This window comes from Apteryx mantelli, chromosome 2, assembly GCF_036417845.1.
Source record: "Apteryx mantelli isolate bAptMan1 chromosome 2, bAptMan1.hap1, whole genome shotgun sequence".
NCBI classification, from domain to species: domain Eukaryota; kingdom Metazoa; phylum Chordata; class Aves; order Apterygiformes; family Apterygidae; genus Apteryx; species Apteryx mantelli.
Window position 1 is genome coordinate 922,695 of NC_089979.1, and position 20,070 is coordinate 942,764.

The following is a 20,070-nucleotide window of genomic DNA, read 5'->3' on the forward strand; positions in this document are numbered from 1 at the left end:
CTATTGCTGGAGGCGCGTGAAGAACAACTGGTTCAGCTTCATTGCTGGAACATAAGAGCAGGTTATGGGTTAATCTTGCTGTCAACAGCGATGGGGTCGCAAACTTCCCAGCCCGATTTTTATTAAATATCTCAGACGGTAGATATAAAGGTCATTATAACTTTAATGATCAGATTTAAACTGGAAGTTGAGAAACATGGAATCTCATGGTAATCTCAAATTTTAATATTAAGTTTTAAAAAATAAATGTGAACTTTTCTTTTTGAACAAATGCCATAGTTGATCAGCTCTTGTTTTATACGGATTTTATTTTCTAGTGTGACTTAATAAAACTCCAGTAAAATTATTTAGCTTTTTATGCTAACTCATGGTTTTGCTGCTGACCCTCCCATCTGGATGACTCTGCTATTTAGGGACATTTGCGCTATAGTGATCATATTTCAATTTTCAAAATAGGTCTGCTGCTATTATTTCACTGGCGTGCCAAACGATAGGAAATAGTACTGAGCCTTTTATCTGTTGCTGTAAAGTCAACACCTGCTGGATTTTCCTGCTTGTTTCACGGGCTTTTGACTCTTACAAACAGAAAATCCAATTATATATCGGATCTTAAGCTGTACTTTAGAAATGTGCTTTTCTTTCTGTTTCTCTACAGTGGTAGGTGACCTCGATTCTGCAGTGCCCTGTGCTAAAGCCAGCTTAGCGTTGGGCAGTCCATGGCTATTAAAGCTTCCTGCTCACCTGCGTGATTGAGTGTAGCCTTTTTTGTTTTTCCTTCAACTCTCTCCCATTTTTTATTATTTTTGAAAAATATTTTGTGTTCAGCAGTGCATTAAACAGAAATAATGAATATTTAAAATCACTTTGCCAGTTCTTTAGCGTTTTGCAGTGGGCCCTGCCTGCTGATTACCAGTTCAGGTAGAAAACTATTAGCCTACGTTATTTCTGGCCCGTTATGTGACGAACTGGGCAGCGTGATGGCTAGCGGCATGACAGACGGCAAAGAAGTTTCTCCCAAATAAATCTGCTGGGGGCGGGGGATGCCTGCCGCTATTTAAATACGTAGGGCAGTATATATATTTTTAAGTTCTGTATATAGTGTGGAGGGTGGAAAGGCAGAAGCAAGGATGGTCAGTTGGAGGAGTTGGTAGCTTTTCAGGGCTGGCTTTTGGGTGGATCGGGGTTTTGAAGGCTCTCGGCAGCTCTGGCAGTGAAACAGTGCCCGACCGTCCTTGATTGACTCGATTCGTTCACTTGGTAAAGGTGAAAACCTGACTGTTCAGAGAGACGTGGTAAGAACAGGCACGCGGTAAGGTTTACGTTGGGCATTCAGTTTGTCGGCGCGGATAGCCAGTAACATGCTCTGGGGGAAGGAGCAGAAGGGACGGGGCAAAATTTCAGTGCGGGATTTTAAATTCGAATGCTATATCAGGGCTTGGAGGGGCTCAGAGAGTTTTACACAGTCTGGTGCCAAAGGATCACAGTACTTCTGAAAGGAGGACTGCGAAGGAGTCTTGTCCTGTGAACAGCTTTAATGTTTTCAGATTCGTAGTTCTACTAGTAGCTGCGTGTGAAAAGACTGACAGCTTTTATCCTCAGCCCAGTTCTATGCTTTTCGCCCCTTAATTCAGGTATTCAAGTGCCATCAAGAACTGGTTAAGAAAAGTGCTTAAGAAGCTTATTGCATTATAGAACTACTCTCCTTTCTGTAAACCCAGGGCGAAGATGTTTGCTGAACCCATGATCCTTTCCATATGCTTAATTCTGAAAAGGTTATTGAGGGTTTCTGTGAAATCTCTGCTACAGGGCATGTGTAGACAGTAGGGAGAGAGAAGTACACAGTGTGCAGCGGCTTTTAAGCATTATCCGGGCTAGCAAGGAGACCATTTTACACCAAGCCTAAGACGAACTCAACTGACTATTTTCCCCAAAAAATCCTTCAAAAAATCCTTTTTGGGCGTCTCCTCCTTTTATTTACTGCAAGGATAAATGGTGTCTCAAGCCTGCTTGTATTTGCAGGAGAAGAATGGGAAGAGCAGTGGGAAGGGGAGAAAGGATGCCAGTGCAGATGTGGAGTTCTGGCGGGTGCTGAAGTATGCCGTGGGTGGTCAGAGCCCGTCTAGACGAGGAGTGCGGTGGGGTGTTGGCCAACGCGTTTGAGATGTCTAGTGTTACATGAGTCATTTTGACTTCATGCTGTCCCCCTCTTAGGGAGAGCTTAGGTTTTTAGCAGAACAGCCTGATACATGCTGAAATGCTGTGATGCTGTGTCTGAACTAGACTTGGAACATGTTGGGATAAAACTGGAGCCAGTTAGGCAAGATAAGGCTTTATTTCCCTTACCGTCATAAATTTTGCACTGTCTTCTGAAAAGAGATGTGCTTGCCTGCCTGCGTTTTTTCTTCTGTTTCGACAACCCTGGTGAATGCTGGGAAACAGTCTACCTGCTGCACTGTCCCATCAAGTCACATCGTTAACATAGAGTATGGTTCCAAAAGGCAAAGAGAACAGACATCAAGAAGACAAGCTTCAACTTTTGGAGGGATTTCTTACAGGCCAGGGGGCTAAGATTTTTGTATTTGTATCCCATAATAGAGTGAGGGAGAAGTGGGACTTAGAACAGGACCTCCCCCCAACATGATAAGACCTCCAAAATAACCCCCCCAAAAGATGCTTAACCTCATTAGTAAAAGCTGTTTATTTCTAAAAGGAGCATTAATGGCTGACTAGTCTGACCTTGATAGTTTTTGAAGTATTTTGGAAAAAATTTCGAAGGGGGGAATAGTTAAAGCCATAGAAATATTCCCATGGAAAATGGGATAAAATGCAACATAGACTCACCGAAAACTGGTTGAACCAACTCATCTCTCCTACTCTGGATATGAAATCTTTTTCTAGATGAAGTAATTGGGGCAGATCTCATGTATCTGGACTTCTGTAAAGCATTTGGTGCTCTGCCACATAGGAAATCATAAGTGAAACTGGAGCAGATGAGGATTAGTGTAAGAATTGTGGGGGAGGGACTGGCTTAAGGAGAAACAACAGGTAGTTTTCAGAGGGTAGCTCCAGTCTGGAGAGGTCAGTGCAGAGCTGTTTGAAGAACAAATCTTGGAGCAGTCTTTGTGAATGCTGGTTTTTTTAATGACCTTGGCACAGAAGGTATGTTGAGAAAATTTTCACAAAACACAGTTGTCTTTTGTTAATACAGCAAAGGTCTGGGATGCCATGCAGAAGAAACCAGGCAACCTTGAGAACTGGAATAACAGAAATGAGGCAGATTTTGGTAACGCATGTGCAGGTTGGTTTTAGTCCTAAAGGTAGAAATAATTCTGTCACTTGAAGGCAATTTAGTTAAGGTTTGTTTCCCTGTAAACTTCTTGCATACCTTAGACTTCCCCCTCTTCCAGCTTATGCCCATGTCTTCTACCACTTCATAGCAGCTTACGCTCAGCTGCTCTGAGCGGTGGTAGCTGTGTGTTGAGCACGGTGTACATGCCGGTGGCAGCCGAGTGCCTCGTAACGCTTAACAAGCTAAGCTAGAAATGCCTTTCAGTGGAAGCATTGATTTAGATCTGTCTCTGCTACTTAGTCATCAACATGTTTTTAATAAAACTTGTTGGAACTCAATACCCTTCAGGCCTCTTTTTTTCCTCAGACTTGGCTGAAATTGGCTGTTGGGTTCAGAAACTGAGGAGAAGGGAAATAGGAAGTGTGATCGCTTAGGAAGTGGGAGCTTGTCAGCTGAAAACTACATACCAGCATGATCTACGGGTATTTCTTGATCACGGAATGACTGTGAGCTGTTAATGTGTTGCAGCCAACAAACGTCACCACGGATGATAACGTGGGTGCTTCGCTGCCTCCTCTTGAAACACCGAGGGCCATCATTCAAGGTACGGTGATGGCCTTGTTTGATATGGTGATCAGTCTTCCATGCAGCGATCATTACAGGTTCAGTGGAAGTGTGTTAGGTGGATGAGGAGATTGAAGAACTGATCTAATGGGAAGAGACTTTTACATTGCTCCTCAGCTACTTTTGTTTTGCTCTGCTGTGCTTTATGTCTTTAAGTAAACTGGAGTGAGCACCAGGAAGGGAGAAGAACTGTTTAAGCAGAAGGGTAGTTGGTGTGAGTGCAGGGAAATGAGTGTAAGCAGGCCATAAACAGTCTGGAAATTAGAGTATTTCTAATAATTGCAGAAAAAAAATCTTGTTCAGATTCCCAATTAAGTGGTGCAATGTTAAAAATGTATGTATATTTTAGGATGAATCTCTAATAAGCTTCTGAATAAAATTCACCAGTGTGGTGCTTCTGATAGTGCTGAATGTCTTCAGTTCCTTGTTCTTTGCCCTTCCTTTGAAGGTACAGTTGCTTTGCTGAGATTTGGGTGAAACTCCTTGAAACTGATGGACATAATAGCCGTCCTTCTATGAAGATAAAAGACAAATCTGTTATGCTGCTTTGTGGCATGGATAGGCTCCCCATGGAATAGCTGAAACTGGGAAGAGCACGCAGAGCTGGTCAGGAGCTGAGTTAGGTGGGGAAGGCACGTTTGGGGATCTGGAGAGAAATACAGAGCGCTGAGTATTTTGAATGAGACCTGAGTAGAGCAAATGGCTGTAGCACCAAGACAGCTAGCAAACCTTGTTACCTTAGGGGAGAAAACAAGAGCTTTTGGGTGGAGAAACTCCAACCAAAAGAAACCAACTTGGAATGGGACGCAAAGCGTGTGCGTGTTTGTTTTTTGTGGACTGCCATCTTTAGGGAGGTAGGATAGTGTGCGCTTTCTTCCTTTATATCCCTCTTTCTAATGTGTTTTTAATCTACTAGAAGCAGCTCAGAGTACTCTTAAGTATCCAATAAGGAGTAAAGGACCTTAATGAAAACAAATACTCAAAAGTAGGTGAAGAGGAAACTCATCCTTATTCCAAGGAAGCCATTAGGACGAAAAAGCCCAAATAGCCAACTTTTAATAAACCTCTTCACCTGTTTTTCTTATTGGCAGGCAGAATCTTTTAAAGTCTCTTTGTTTGTTTTTTATTTAGAAGTCTTAATTCTTTAGGATTAATGCTGCATTGAATTTGCCCAGTAACTTTAAAAGTAAGACGTGCCTGTCTGAAAATCAAATCTTACAGCTCTTCAGTCTGGTACTCTTAAGTCTGCTCAGAAGACCTTGGCCGCCTCTCTTTGCTGGCAGCGGATGCTGGGACTCGGAGACGCGTGGCGTTTAGCTGTAGCGCTGACGCGACGCTGTTTCGCGAGGCCGAAGCTTGCAGGGCGCCCTTGGCTTGGTGCTCGTTCGGCTGCCGAGCCCGGCAAGCCGCGAGGGGGCTCTTCCCGAGCTGGCGCGCCGCTGCTGCCCGCCGGGAGATATCATCCTGAGCAGCATGACCCAACTGGATATGGAAGGAGCAGCCCCTGGTCGCGAAGGTCTCCTCGTTTAGTCACTTTTCTAGCTGGCACAGGCTTGCGTTCTGCACGCCTTCTCCCCGTGCCCTTGCATGGGTGGGTGGTCTCACCTGCCCGGCACCACTGCTTTTGAATAAAAAATCTGATTACTTTGCCGCCAGGTAATGAGTTGTCCGTATCGTGTCTGGCCTGGTTCCCTTCCGGTACCGTTGCTGGCTGCGTGTGCTGTTGGTGTGGGGGACGCTACTGGGAGGAAGGTGGATCCCAAGTGGAACTTTGTCCTGAAAGGAAATCCACGCTGTAAAATGCTTTCAGAGTTCTTGTGCCACTTTGCCAGCATGAAAACCCAATCTTTTGCCGTTTTGCAGATGCTTTTATTGACACTGAGTCCTGCTTAAAAAGGTAATGGAAATCATAGTTGGAAAAAATGGCACCACAAACTTGAAGGCTAAACGTCTGAGATGTTATCCTAGTGGACTGCTAGTTATTTTTAGTGTTAAGTTTCGTATTGGCAATAATTTGTTTTCCAAAATTTGATAACAGAACTGTCTCGGGGTTTTGGAGGTGCATGAATACTTCCTGATGTCTCTTACCTGTTCTTTCTTTTTAAATCAACATGAAGATAAGTTATATCAACGGCAGTGAGAAATAGCAACTTGTTAGCGTTCTCCTGGTCTGCCAGGAGCAGCGCGTGTTACTTGCATCTGCCCTGGACCTTTTTTGTCTCGTTCTCCTGATAACTTGCTTTGTATCGTGCAAGGTCTTCATTTCCAGCCTGTTCTGCCTGTCCTGTATGAGCACGTCAGGCTGTCCGAGATTGGCAGGATACAGAATTGTTTTAATTTGTTTGCAGATGTTGAAGTTGAAAGTCAGACTAGCCTGGTTCTCTTGGAATACACTTGGAAGAGTTTTGACTGTTGCTGTAGATATGAAAACAAGTTAATTAGGACAAGTTGTGGAATTAATACATTTGCAGTTGTGCAAATTGAGGCTTAATCTTGGTATCCTGCTTAACTTCCTGAGGTTTTTTTTAGTCTCTGGGGAGTTGTGCTTTGCTAGTTCTTCCAAATTAGCGGTAACTTAATTACAGCATAAAGAGTTATCAGCTGACTGTCAGTTCTTGATAACTAACAGATGCAGATTCTTCTTCTGAGCCTAATGCAAGGAAATGTGATTTAGCCGCCCTTTAGCTGGGGCACTAAGCTAAGGATGCCCGTGTGGGCACCAATCCTGGCTCAGCTGATGCACAGGGACCTACTGAACCGTGATAACTTGATCAGGAGTTGAACTGTGCAGTTTAGGCCACTCTGAACTGTATTCATGGGAGCTTGCATTGGTCAAATGATAACAGCTTCAAACAAAGATACTAAACTACAGTTTTAGCTGTAGCTAAGGGACTCTGAGAGATCACATCTTTACTGCTCTCACTCCCAGTAACAGAGTTTACATTTGTGAAATGAAAGGGTGGATGAGCTTCCCTCCTGTTGGGTAATGGTGATTTATAATGTTTTGTTTTGTTTTTTGACAGAGTGGAAACAGCTTCCATGTGTTTGACCAAGGCCAATTTGCCAAGGAGGTGCTTCCAAAGTACTTCAAACATAACAACATGGCCAGCTTTGTACGGCAGCTCAATATGTGTAAGTATCTTTTGGGCAGCTCAAAGTGGAAATTAAAATTTGTCCTAAAATAAGGTTCCATTCTTCTGCGCAGGTTTGATGCAGGGGAAATTTCATTTGACTTGGCAGTATTTGCTAGCTTTGCAATCGCTCAGATTTTGAGGACCAAGTAGTAGTTTTAAGTTTGGCCTCTACTGAAGGGAAGAACAACGTCTAACAAAGTGACTGCCTGCTTCAGACTCGTTCAGACTTCTTTTACCTTGATATTCCCTGATTATTAGAGCAAGAGTTCTGAATGCTTTCCTTGTGTTCACCTGTCATCGACATATGAGATGTCACTCTTTGCTGTGTGCACGCTGGGTAATGAAGGAGGAACTCATCTGGCGTGCTTCCAGTTACACAGAATGCACCACATATGACAGCTTGTTAATTTTCCTATCACTTTCTTTAGGGGGTGTTGCTGCCAGAATCATTTAAAGCAGGCATCGACTGAGCTTATTCTTCTAAACTAGCAGTTATTTTAATTTTCTTTCCATAAATTCATAGCTGAATAGGGCTGGAGGAACCTCACGATCATGTAGTCCAATACTCTGTTTCGAGGCAGGATCACCTATATCTGTATGGTTCCTGGTGGCTGTGCATCTAACCTATTTTTTCAAAGTCTCCAATAACGAAGTTTCCGTAACTTCCTCAAGAAGTGCTTTAGTGGTAAGGGTAGAGATTCACAAGATCAGATTGCTGCTGTCTAACCCAAACCTCTCCTGCTGCAGTTTCAACCCTTGATGACTTTCCTATCTGCTGCAGATGTAGGGAAGAGATTCATTCCTTTTCCCTTGCATTCCTTTGCATCAGTCTTTGTGTCTTTGAAGACTTAATACCTCTACTCAGTCTTTTCTTTTTAGACTAAACAGCCTGGGTTTTGTTTTCCACTCTTGTAGGTTGTTTGCTGGCCTTTAATCATTTGCATTCCCTTTTGAACTGTCTTTTTGTTCAGTCCCTTTGCTGAAGTGCAGTGCCCAACATTGGATATGTTGCTGAATAGAACAAAAAAAGGACTTTGTCTTGAATGTGATACTCCTGTGGATACATCCCTTTATGGCACTGGCCTTTTTCTCAGTAGTATGACATTAACTTTCATGTTCAGCCCGCTACAGCCCTCAGTTCCTCTGGTGTTTGGCTACTGACTACCCAATAGTTTTCCCTCCCATGTTTGTTCAGTTTTATTCCTGCCTCAGAATTGTATCTTGTACTTGTCCGCAGTGGATTTCATTTCATTTGTCAGAATCATTATGAATTGCAGTCCTGTCCTTAAACATATTTGCAGCTCTTCCCAGCTGTGTTTCATCGGCCAGTTTAGTAAACATATTCTAGTCAATCCTTCATGCCATTAATGAAAATACTAAACAGTACTGGGCCCACACTCCTATACTCATCCCTACAACATCTTTTGGTAACTGCTCCCTAAATAAGGCTCTTCTGTTGGTTTTCCACACATTGTATCAGTTTCATCTCAATGATTTCCCTGGTTTGAGGATGTTAGGCCTTGATTGAGATGTCTGCTGCTTTTCTAGTGATAAAGCCTGCTAGCCTGTCATGGAAGAAGATTAAATTGGTTTAATGAGCCCACCTGACTTTTTCTTTTTTTCTTGTTTTTTCTTTGTACTTATGCACGCATGTGGAACAAGGCACTTGCTTTTGTATCATTCTCTGAGAAGGATCAAGAGTTTCTAGAGAATTAGGGAATATTCCACTCCACATCACACTGCTGGAGAGGTATGCCCAAAACGTCAAAACCTGCCAGGGGAACAAGATTGTCGTAGGGCTAGTGGCATGTCATCAGACATTTGACATCCAAACACGTCCGCAGGATAGGTTATCCGTGATTTTTCACATTTCCTGCCTTCCACCCACCGCCATCGTCAGGAGAGAAAGCTTTTGTCTGGCAGGTAGCAGGGCTCGGCTCCTGCCTGCTGCTGGCAGGGGTGGGAGGGAGGACAGGCTCCCGCAGCGGCTTTGCTTCCCTGCTCGAGTCCGGTGACCTTTCCAGCTGCGCTCCTCTTGTCTGCCCTGTCGCCGCATCTGACCTGGATTTGGAGGATGATGTTTCTCTGAAGCACATGGCTACAGGTGTCTTTAGTGCTTGCATATCCTGGAACGCTTTGGAATAGGATCAACCTAAGCATTAGCTTGTAAAATAAGGCAAGGGCTGCCTCTCCGACTTACGCTGTTGTAACTGGGGAATAAGAAGAAGAAAGCAAGCTGTCTGAGCTGTTCCATCTCACTGCGTACGTAATGTTAAAAGGTCGGGGAAGGGCAAGGGCAATAACATTCATCTGGGTGTCAGCTCCTCCTCTCTATAGCAGGGGTAGAAGAGCTGGAACAGAATTAGATTAGAACAGACAAAAGCACATCTGAGCGATAAGGTTTTCCTTTGGGGGCAGTGGAGGGGAAGGCATGTAATAAATCTCCAAGATCAAGTTAAAAGACAGGAGTAAAACTTCTTTCTGACAGCAGCTTTCCTGAGCAGTTCAGTATTTCTGGAAAAAACACATTATGATCAGAAGCTTGAATGGAGATCTTTTGGAAGATCTCAAGGGTCTGGTTCTTCAAACAAAATTGCTGCCTTTATCCAAGCTTTTGGATGTTTCTCGTATGTTCTCTTACACTATCATGGTCGCGTGATGCAGCACTGTGGTGACGCAAAGCTAGACTTCGCATACGGCAAGCAGCGGAAAAGTTGTCTGCTGGAATTTCTTGCACTAGAAAATGAATAAATGTTAACTTCTGTTCTCAGGTGTTAACTTTCTTTCTCTATGCTTAATCTGTATTTTAGCATCAGTCCTGTTCTTTCCACTCTGTGTTACAGAGGCTTAAACTTATTTCAGTGATATAAGGGACTTTGTAGCTCGTGATTGACAGTTTGAGGATTTCACTTTATTTTATAGTTGAGTCATATTAAGGTATGTGTGTGTCCAGCATTAAAAGTAAATTCAGAGTTTGTCCCCACACTGTTTGTCCTGTTTGCTTGAAGGACAGAGATTGCTAAAGGAAAAAGTACTGAGACGGAGCCTGATGGTCTACGCTCGGTTTACTGGGATTTGCTTGCTTCACTTCTAGTACAGCTGTGCACTTATTGCTGAAGTTTTCTTAAATAACCTTGTGTTTAGTGTAATTGTATATTTTTATGTTGTCTGTTCACAGTGAAATTCGAAGTTAGTTATCCTGGTTGGACAACTAACGCAGTCAGATGTAGTTCCACAGCAATAACACGAAGAGCACCTGTGAGCTAGCACTCAGGCTGTAAATCCAGTTACGCTGTTCCTGTACAACACCTGCGTAAGGGTTATGAAACTCTCCAGAAGTGGTGTTTTATGGGATGTGCTGAGGCTTGGTGATCTTTCTTGACACACTCACGGGCAAAAAACGTAATCTGCTGTGACCCCGTGTGTAAGCGTTACCTAGGGAGGCCTCTGCTCCTGCTCTAGGTGCTGTGCACGCAAACTGAATCCAGTGTTGGTGTTGGGGATTGGGTGCTTTCGCTGTAGGATTGGAGGACTGTTAGAAGTTTGAAAATTACTTTTTGCTGTTCTGACTGAATATCGTAGTGTTCCTGTGTTACTGGTTCCCTGTCCTCTACTAACCAAGCAATATTCTCTTTCTTTTCCCCCTCTGTTTTTCTGAACTTGCACTGCTTAATCCTCCTCTTGCTCTTCAGATGCGCAAGGAAATCGAGAAGTGACTGACTGTGTAAATGCTTCAAGACCGAACGGTGTATTTGTAACTGCTCTTTCCTGCCAACGAGCAGGAATATTCCGGGATTATCCCAGAGACGTTGCTTCATGACAGTCTGCTCAGCTTCCTCTCGGTGCACCCGTATCCACATTTACGTTTTGGCTGCGAGTCCTTGTGATAGGCAGCAACATAAAGGATGCCTTTCATACACCTCTCACATGGAGGTTGTATCGGGGATTAGCTTTAATGCTCCAGATGTGGGCTTGAGAGAGCATTCCAATGTTATTAGAAAGGATGACATTTTCATTACCTTTCAGCACCGGTTCTTTGAATAGCTGTGGGGCACATTCTGTGGTTCATGACCAGGGCCTTTCGTTTTTAAGAATCACTTGAATAACTGAAAACTGGCTAATATCACTACAATAACGTGTAATTTCTCTAAATCGCTTACTTTCTGCAAGTGCAGGAAGCCTTTTTTTTTCTTTTTTTTTCAGCCACAGCTGTGGTCTGACAAACTTAAATAACACTCTTGATTTATCCTACTGGTTTACAGAATAGCTGAGCCCCCAAAATACTTTGATGCACTACACTGTTCTTGAGTGGCTTTTAGGTGTTTTAAGTACATCTGAAGATTTCGGTGCGTAACTTCTGCCTGAGCCGCTCGGAAAGCACTTTTCAGCGTGTCACTTCTCTCCCTTCCCTGCGGAGCAGAACTAGCTGTGCCCGTCGCGCCGGAGGGCCGTGTTACTACGTGGATAACAAGAGCGATGCTTAGCACGGTAGCTGTAAGGAGCTGCGTGGAGCCAGGATGTTCTTAGTCGTGGGCTCTGTCTGTATTACACGTATTAGAAGGAGAAACTGGTCCGGATTTGTATTTCTTAAGGAGGGTGGGCCATCAAAAACCAGTTTTGGCTTTAGTGAGTAGATTGCTAACTTGAACGTCTGCTCAAGACTGCTAACCCTGTTTGTAGAGACCGGCGGGGAGGTCGATTCTGCCGCAGCAGCGCTGTACGGCCCCTTTGGCAGGGAGGCAGGGAGTTCCTGGAGGGCGGCTTGCTGTCGCCGTCCGAGCCGCCGAGGCAGGCGATTCTCTGCGGCGGTGCTGTGCCTGCTCGCAGAAACCAGGCAGGTCGTTTAGCCCAGCGCTGAAGCGCAGGTCTGTTTAAGCAGGATCTGGCCGTCGGGTCAGACAGTTTGGGCTGTGGCAAGAAGCGTATCAGTTATCAGCACCCTTAAATTCTAATCCTGCTGCTGCTGCCTTGCTCTGAGCCTTTGGGAAGTCATTTGTATTCTGGACCTTGGGGTCTCCTTCACTGTAAGAAAATTTCTCCTTATTTTCAGGTTTAAGGGTTAGGGTTCCTGCAGTGTCTGGAACGTGCCAAGCTAGAGCAGTCTGCATCATGGACTTGTAGGGTGAGGCGGCCCGTGCTGTTGCACGGAGAAAGCGTTAACGCACTGAAGGGGGAGCTGAGGGGCTGCGGAGGTGCGAGTTCAGGTTCCAGCTCCGTCGCAGCCTCTCTGCGCGCCCCTGCCGCGCTGCCCTCCGGCTGCCTGGGTCCTCCAGCCGGGGAGCGGGAGCGTTTCCATGCCTCGCAGTGAGCCCGAGAGGGGTTCGGAAGTTGAAACGAACACTGGGATAGACAGAATCGGAAGAAGGCTTATTCACCACTGTAGACAGTGATCAATATTGTGTTCCAAAAACTGAGCTTTGGAAGTGCCATCTCTCTTCATAAAATATGAAGCAAATTTCTGACTGCTTATTTTGAATAGCACAATAGCAGACTGGATGAGTCTTGGATGAACTCAAGCTCTGGTAGTTACTCTCTTACTTAAGTTCAATTAGATGCAGTCCTACTCGTCTCCTGTTGTGCGCTGATAAACACTTCTAGGGTTTTGTCTCAGAAGTATTCATGTTTTCATTAGTATGTGAGATGATAGGCAGTGGTTCTTTATCTTCATCATATGTATTGCTGGGCCTCTTAGAGGCGATTTTATTCCCTGAATAAATAAAACAAGTCCTCTGGGATCGCATGGAGCGTTTGCTAAATGGTTGAGTCTCTTTGGTGGTGTTCTTGAAAAAAAGTGTTTTGTTGAAATAAATCTTTCCTTATCCTGTGTTGTATTGAAAAGGTAAGTTAAGATACTTCTTACTCTCTAGACATCACATAACAGTAAAGTTTCCAATGAATGAGGGACTTCAGCGAGGTTAGTTTGAGTCTCTTGTTTTTGTTCCAGTAACTTCAACCTTTCTTCCTGCTGACCTGTGCTATCAGCCAAATATGCAAAAGTTAGTCTTGCAAGAGCAGCAAAAGGTGTTCTGCGAAATGATTCCAGGATGCAGGACAAATAGATCCCACTCTTTTGAGGCGTCTGTTTTTTCCAGGCTGTTGCTCAAGGCAGGTAGCCGAATGGTCTGTTTCGGCTTTTCTGGAAAGAAACAGAGAGGAAGGGGAAGGATATGGTGAGTGTGGAGGACACACACCCCTTGCTGTTCAAGCCGTATAAAGAGGACTAGCACAGGCCTGTGTTGGAATGTCTGTCAACTTAAGGAAGGGTTGCTCATTCCATACACCATTTTCAGGATGAGATTTGTTAGAAGAGGGTATCACGCTGACAGAGAACTGTGTATTTAAGCAAACAAGAATAATTTGTGCTTGCTTTTACTTTCTCAAGTTCATGTTTAGCCTGCTAAGTTCTTCTCCGTTTATCTACCATTTGACTTTCAGATGGCTTTCGAAAGGTTGTCCACATTGAGCAGGGAGGATTGGTGAAGCCAGAGAAAGATGATACTGAATTCCAGCACCCGTACTTCATCCGAGGCCAGGAACATCTCCTGGAGAATATCAAGAGGAAAGTAACCAGCGTAAGTTTATGCAACAGATGTTTCAGGATGAACTCTAGGTAAACTGTTTAAAAACAGAGGATTAGTCAGAAAAGCATCGGTGTGCTCCAAGGGTTGATGGATGCTGGCATCATGGTTCTTGTTTTCTGCCAGTAGCTCTTCTTGCTGGCTCTACCTTCTCACCCAGGTACAAGCTACAGGGCCATCCTGCTAACCAGCTGGCTTCAGATTCTTGGTACCAGGCCTTTTTGTTAGGGGTTTTTTCTCTCAGTGTTTCCAGCATCAGGTTCATTATGGTGCTGCTTGGGACTTCGCCCCTCTCCTGCACTCCCAAAAGAAAAGAACTGGCATTCTGGCCTTTCAAACCAAATTGTCTGTGGAAGTCAGTAAATAAGAGCTAGTTGCATCTTCAAAGTTTTCCTTTTTTTCTGGACCAGTAGCATCTGTCTGGGTTTGGCTTGATAGAGGAAAGTTTGCTGTGTCTTCTGGAAGGGCTGAAAAGCCATTGCACCTTTCAATAAGAGGGGCAGAGGGAGAGTGATCTCTGGTTGCGCTGCAGTCCTTACTTAAAATGTTTTAATGAATGAAAAATATGTACATGCAGTGTGTACACCCCCAGAGATGTGAAGATATGTTAGCTGTGGTAGTGGGAGGCAGAAGAGGAAGGTTAAGCTACCTGAAATGTTTTAAATGTGTTAGCCTCTTGCGTATCCTAGATCTAAACTTACGCATTTTCCCTTTAAATTTCTGGATATGCTTTACAGCTGCCCCCGTTTTTTGAAATACAGAATTGCAGTCCATATTCTGAAGACAAGGTATAGCAACAGTTGATATCAGGAGTTCCAAAAATGCTTATGAACTTTGGGGGCTAATTTATTAGTCCTGAAATGCAGGTTGGAGAAACATGTTTTAGTCATTTATTTCCAAATATTAATCAAAGCAATGTGTAGAGAGCAACTCACTCTTGTCTATCCCAGATACTCTCAAATAACTATAAGTGCCATTTTCACTGAGGCATTTAGTTCCTCTAGACGTTTGCACAGTGGGCAAATGCGTTAGAAAGATGTAAAGGAGAGATCTTAGATATATGACGTGCTGGCAAGTAAAGTGGAGAGAAACTGCTATCAGATAGGTGAGATGTGTTAACCCCTCTAATGGCTGGCAGATTCGTGGAGTTCTCACATGGTACGGCTCTTGTGAAACATGCTTAGGTGTCATTTCTCATGAGTATTTTATCAGAAAAATAAAATCATCTGCTCAGAATCTTCTCCTCAGCTGCTTTAGCACTTGCAGTGGAAATGCCGAGGATGTCGAATGTCTCTGGCTGCTGCTCAGGACTTTCTGGAGGAGGTTTACCCTTCTACCTGCCGGCCTCTGCCCGAGCAAGTCTGGTTTCTGTGCTGCAGTGAGCTCATCTGCCCTTTTTCTCCTGTTTTCTTTCTCAGACCGGCTCATGGCTGTTCTTAATTGCTGAGACCAATATTCAGTTCACTGCGTGCAGCAGAGACTTTTGAAAATGTTTGAAAAGAATGTTTGTTCCATATCTGCGGTGTAAATATGCTCTCAGGTCTTTGTGGATGCAAAGTTTTGGGTTTAGGATTGTCATTCTTATACATAGGTATGTCTTGGTCCTGTGCCTGTCTGAAGGTTAGTACTAGGCAAACAGCTCTTGTGCAGGTGTTCAGTTTTACTTGAACACTGTACTTCTAATCCCCCCCAAAAAACATTTTTTTAAAGGGCTGCAGCAGAATTTGATGTTTGCAAATCGCAAAATGCTCATGGAAAGCCCGTGTTGTAAATGACTGGTTTTAGTCCCTAGATACTTGGAATCAGGTGTGAATGTGGCAGTTGATCCAGAGAAGGGAGATGGATTATTTGCGATATCAACTTTGATACTTAAATAACCATTTTGTAGGAAGAAAACATCACTGACATCTTTCTTTCTGTCTCCAGGTATCCAGTATAAAGAATGAGGATATAAAGGTCCGTCAAGACAATGTAACCAAGTTACTGACTGACATCCAGGTGATGAAAGGAAAGCAGGAGAGCATGGACTCCAAGCTGATAGCCATGAAGCAGTATGTATGTGGGGAGGGGATGGCAGAAAATGCAGGAGAGTTTGCTCAGTTTGATTTCCTTCCTGAACACTTTATTTTTAAGACCTCATCTGAGAGAAGGCTAGCTACTGCTGCTTGCTCTCTGTCCCTAGCAGCCAGTTGTCTCAGGAGTGTAATCTGGGCTTTAAAGGCTTTCTGCTTGGGGAAAGAAGGGGGTGGTGGAGGGACCTCTGAAACACCTTGAAACCCATCGAAGGCCTGGTGTCACAGTGGCCAGACTTGCAATCCCAAACACAGTGTAAAGCTGCTGCTTTGGAATACGGCTCTGCTTTGAGGTATCGGTTGGAATGGTTGTGAAGACTTCGGAAACCTGCTTCCCTGCCGTGGGGGTAATGATCTGAAATTTCAAACTCTGTGTGGTGCTGAATTTTTTCTTCTTTGTGATTTTATTCCTCCAACAAAACATATCTGTTCTGTCCTTGTCTTACGCTGCACCAGGGTATTCAAGCCATTTGGGGTAATGTCTGCTATCCTTCTGTCCTAATATTTTCTTCCTCCAGGCATCTGACCTCTTACTTGCACCCAATTAAATTCTCACTGGATTCTGCTCACCTAGCATTTGCTGTTGGGTTGGGAGGCAGTACAGGTGGTCTTGAATCCCACTAATACTGCCTATGATCAGGGCACTGTTGCTTAACCTTCGACTAAATCTGCCCTTTTCCCGTGCTGGTCATACAGAAGAGTTTAGTAATGTCACTTATATATGTCACCTAATCAGAATCCTTGAGCAGTGCTGCAGGAACTGGCTGCCCTCCCGGATGGTAGGATTTGTGTATAATCTGCCAGTTGTAAGACTTGCACTGAGACTCTCAAAGTTGCCTTTAAGTTCAGACAACTGTTGAAGCCAGTGAATGTGGGGAAATTGGTGTTTGATTCCCGTAGGCACCCCTGTAAATCTTTCTTTAAAGCTTTTTTTCCTGTTTACCTGTCCACAAAATGGAGCGAATGATACTTCAGTGACTTTATTTTATGTCCAGCTTCTTCATCTCTGCCGTTGTTTCTAAGGAATCTGGTTCTGGGTCTTACGGAAAATGGAGCAAGCAGCTCTAGCCCTCCATTCTTGCTGATTAAAACAGAAGGCAGGGTGGGGGATCTCAAAGGGACAGTTGCACAGTGGAAGAATGTTTCTTCCACACTGTGTTCCAAAGTCTCCCTTGTCTTGGATTTCATTACTATATCTTGTGCTTGCAGATCACTTCTCTAGCACCTCTGGTGTTCATGGGAGGGGAGAGAACCTGCTTCGTCTCCAAGGTCATTCTAGATGATTCTCTTCATCTTCTATTTGCCCCAGGTATGAGCACCCAGCCTTATATCTAGGCTGTGCTTCTCTTCAGGCTCTTTGCAAGGGGAGAAAGAAAAGTAGATTGTCCTCCTAACCTGTTGGTAAATGGTGTCAGGTAAAAGAGTTGTGCACCATTATCAATATTTCAGTTTCATGTGTCTATAGACAACAGAGATGACTGTTTCCTTTTTCCCCTTCAAGCAAGCAAAGTGACTTGCCTAGCACGGCTTTGAATGAAAACCTCATATGCAGTCAACCTTGAATTACCAAAAAAACTACTTTAATACAGCATACTCAACAAAGCTTGTAGCCAGCTGCATTCCTTTCCTAAAAAAACAAACAAAACCCCCACTTCTCGTCCAGAAATGCACAAGTTATTTCAGATCGCTAGTTAGTAGCAGACCCACTGATAAATCTACAACAGGATAAATCTGTGCGTCCCCAGATTGAAGCTATTTTTTTTCTACTTTCCTGGAAAAGCAATCAGCTGCCTAAAACGATTAGTTTGCCTCTCACTGTGATGTGTCATGTCTTTTGGCAGTTCTGGTGCCAGCCATTATCACTCCAAGCAGGTGTGGGAGGCTTCTGCTTTTGCACGTTTGTATTCTGTACGTTGCAGGAAGAATAAGCAACATCAAGAGCCATCTTTAAACCCAGCTGCCAGTCTTCTACTCCCAGCCCATGGTGCTCATCTGCATTTCAGTGGCTTTTGCAGTCCTGTGGCATGTTTTGAGATGAAGTGTCTGGGCTTGTGCCTCTGTATTAAGGATGAGGGCATTCACAAATGTGTTACAGGTCTGCATTCTGGCTGCTCCACTGGCTCATGCTAAAGCAGACATTACCATTATTAAAAATAAATGGTCAGTAAACCACTAGGTGGAGTGCATACAGCAGTACTTTGAGCCCTACTAATAGCAAAGAGCTGACGTCTCTCAAAGCAGCAGAATTTCCTCTTCCCCTTACAGGAACATAGTCATTGACCAATTAATAAAAAGTGTGTTTTGCACTTTTTTGGAAAGCTTATAGGTAAATAGGCTCCTGTAAGACAATCAAAATAAAATACTTAGTGTGAACTGTGTGGATTGCGCAACTCTATTAGCAGGTCTTCATCTTTAGACTGATACCTGGAACAAGTGCAGTACAGCTGAGCCAGCCTAGCAGCCCACTGTCCCGGAGAAGGGAGGCTGCTGTTACCAGCTGAGCACGTGCTCCCACTCCTTCGCTCCCCTTGTTTCTGGTACTTTGCCCCAAGAACCGTTTCGGTTACTAGCGCAACAGAAAACTAATCCAGCAAACAACTGCCAGCCTAGCTGAACAGGTTCAGTAACAGGTCTGACAAAGGACCCAGGAGCAGGGCAAACGGGACCACCAGTCTTCCTCAGTGGCAAGCTGTGAGGCTTAGCTGCCTTGTGTAACTTCCCCCAGGCATGTGCTATGCAGACTCCGGGTTAGAAGATCCAGCTGCAAGCTGTTTGTAGCTTGTAATAGCATAATAACCTTTTGTTGGTTTAATATACTCCATTCTTCCTGGCTACTTCTCCATCCTTCATGGCCATTAGTAACTACTTTTTCCAGTCTTCTGCAGGTTCTCCATATCTCTCAATAAACACAGCTTTCAGGTCTGCATTTCATTATCTTTAATTCTTCCCATCTCCATCATTAGTACCTGATCCCTCTACTTGGATTGCTGTTCCTTTTCTAGAAGGCAGAACGTACGGGTCGTCTTTCATCTCTTCCTTTTCTCAATAACTTTTGGCTAAAAATTCTCTTCTTGCTTCTTGAACAATAACATATCCAATCCACTTAAGATTACGCTTTTTATTAATGGACTGTAGCAAGTTTCAAAGCATCAACTGGTTCTTATCTTCAAATCATTGTCACTTATTTTCTTGATAAGTTTTTAACTGTATTCTTGAGGTCCTACTGTTTTACATCGTGTTGTATCTCTACATTAAGATTTTTCCAGGTTGTTCTCCTTCCCCTTTACCACACCAGTGTCAACGGTCAACTTTCTCTGGCATCTGTTTAGCTACCATCATTTCTTAGATGAAATGATGTGCATTAAGGCCTTTCAGCTTGTTCCTATTGTGCTCTTTTTCCTTGCTGAATTGCTAAAGTTGGTAGCAGCCAGAGTCGTACTGGAATCGCTCCTTAACTGTACCACGAAGTGAGCAGAGAGCTTTGTTGTAAATTGTGTGTGAACAGTGGCTTTTAAACCTCTATCGTGGAGGCTTGAAATAGGCTAATGGCTCAATACAGAAGCCATTTGTATCCGTGTAAGATGGAAGAGACTTCGCTCATGATGCAGAACGTTCAGACAGACCCGTTGCCTCCTGGGCCATTAATGCAGACTGCTTTCTGACCGCTTCTGTAGTGACACTCGTATGTGCAGGAACTGGGAACAGCCTGGTTCACACTATGACAGGCCTGTTTATTCTTGATAAGGTTCAGGCTCCTCTGGAGGACTGTTGGGACTGTCTACTTTAGAAAATGAAACAGCAAAGAAGACTCTTGCACTGTTTTGCTGTGTTCTGAGATGTATAAGGAAGCCATGAATCAGTAAGGAGGAGGCCAGTTGTCAAGAAAGACTGGTGCATGGTTGATCTTTGAAGAAGTTTAAAAAAGGTGACCTTCTAAAGTTTCTGTACAGAAATATATGGCACTTCAAACTTCCTTGCACTGTTCTTAAAGGTCCTAACTCCTAGAAATGACCACCAGAAGTTCAAAAGCTAGAGTGGGTTAGCTAAAGTTCCTTGTGTGAAATGAACTTCAGTTAAATGCCTGAGTTTCTTCATCTATGAGTTAGAAGCAGGTTAATTTTGCTGTAAATACAGCATGTGTTTGTTTGGCCAAATGTAAAAATACTGAGAATGAAGAATGGTAATTTTCTGAAAATGAGCTTGCAGTGGGACCAAAAGACCCTATGTTTATTCTCATTTGATGATAGTGATTATACCTACAGTACCTCAGTTAACTGTCAGCTTTGTAAGAGACATGGGTCTGACCACAACCAGATGAATGTGTCTAGTTCTTGTGTCAATAGTGTATGAATTGAAATATTGAGCAAACTTCA

At 43.8% G+C, this 20,070-nt stretch overlaps 1 protein-coding gene across 5 annotated transcripts in view; it reads left to right on the top strand.

The window, feature by feature from the left end:
• Positions 1-20,070, top strand: part of HSF1 (heat shock transcription factor 1) — a 71,958-nt gene that overhangs the window by 12,741 nt on the left and 39,147 nt on the right. For all 5 annotated transcript variants that reach the window (XM_067290064.1, XM_067290062.1, XM_067290063.1 and 2 more), the window contains exons 2-4: positions 6,937-7,045; positions 13,483-13,619; positions 15,552-15,676. In XM_067290064.1, the coding sequence (XP_067146165.1) occupies positions 6,937-7,045; positions 13,483-13,619; positions 15,552-15,676 (371 nt within the window). The remainder of the gene's footprint in view (positions 1-6,936; positions 7,046-13,482; positions 13,620-15,551; positions 15,677-20,070) is intronic.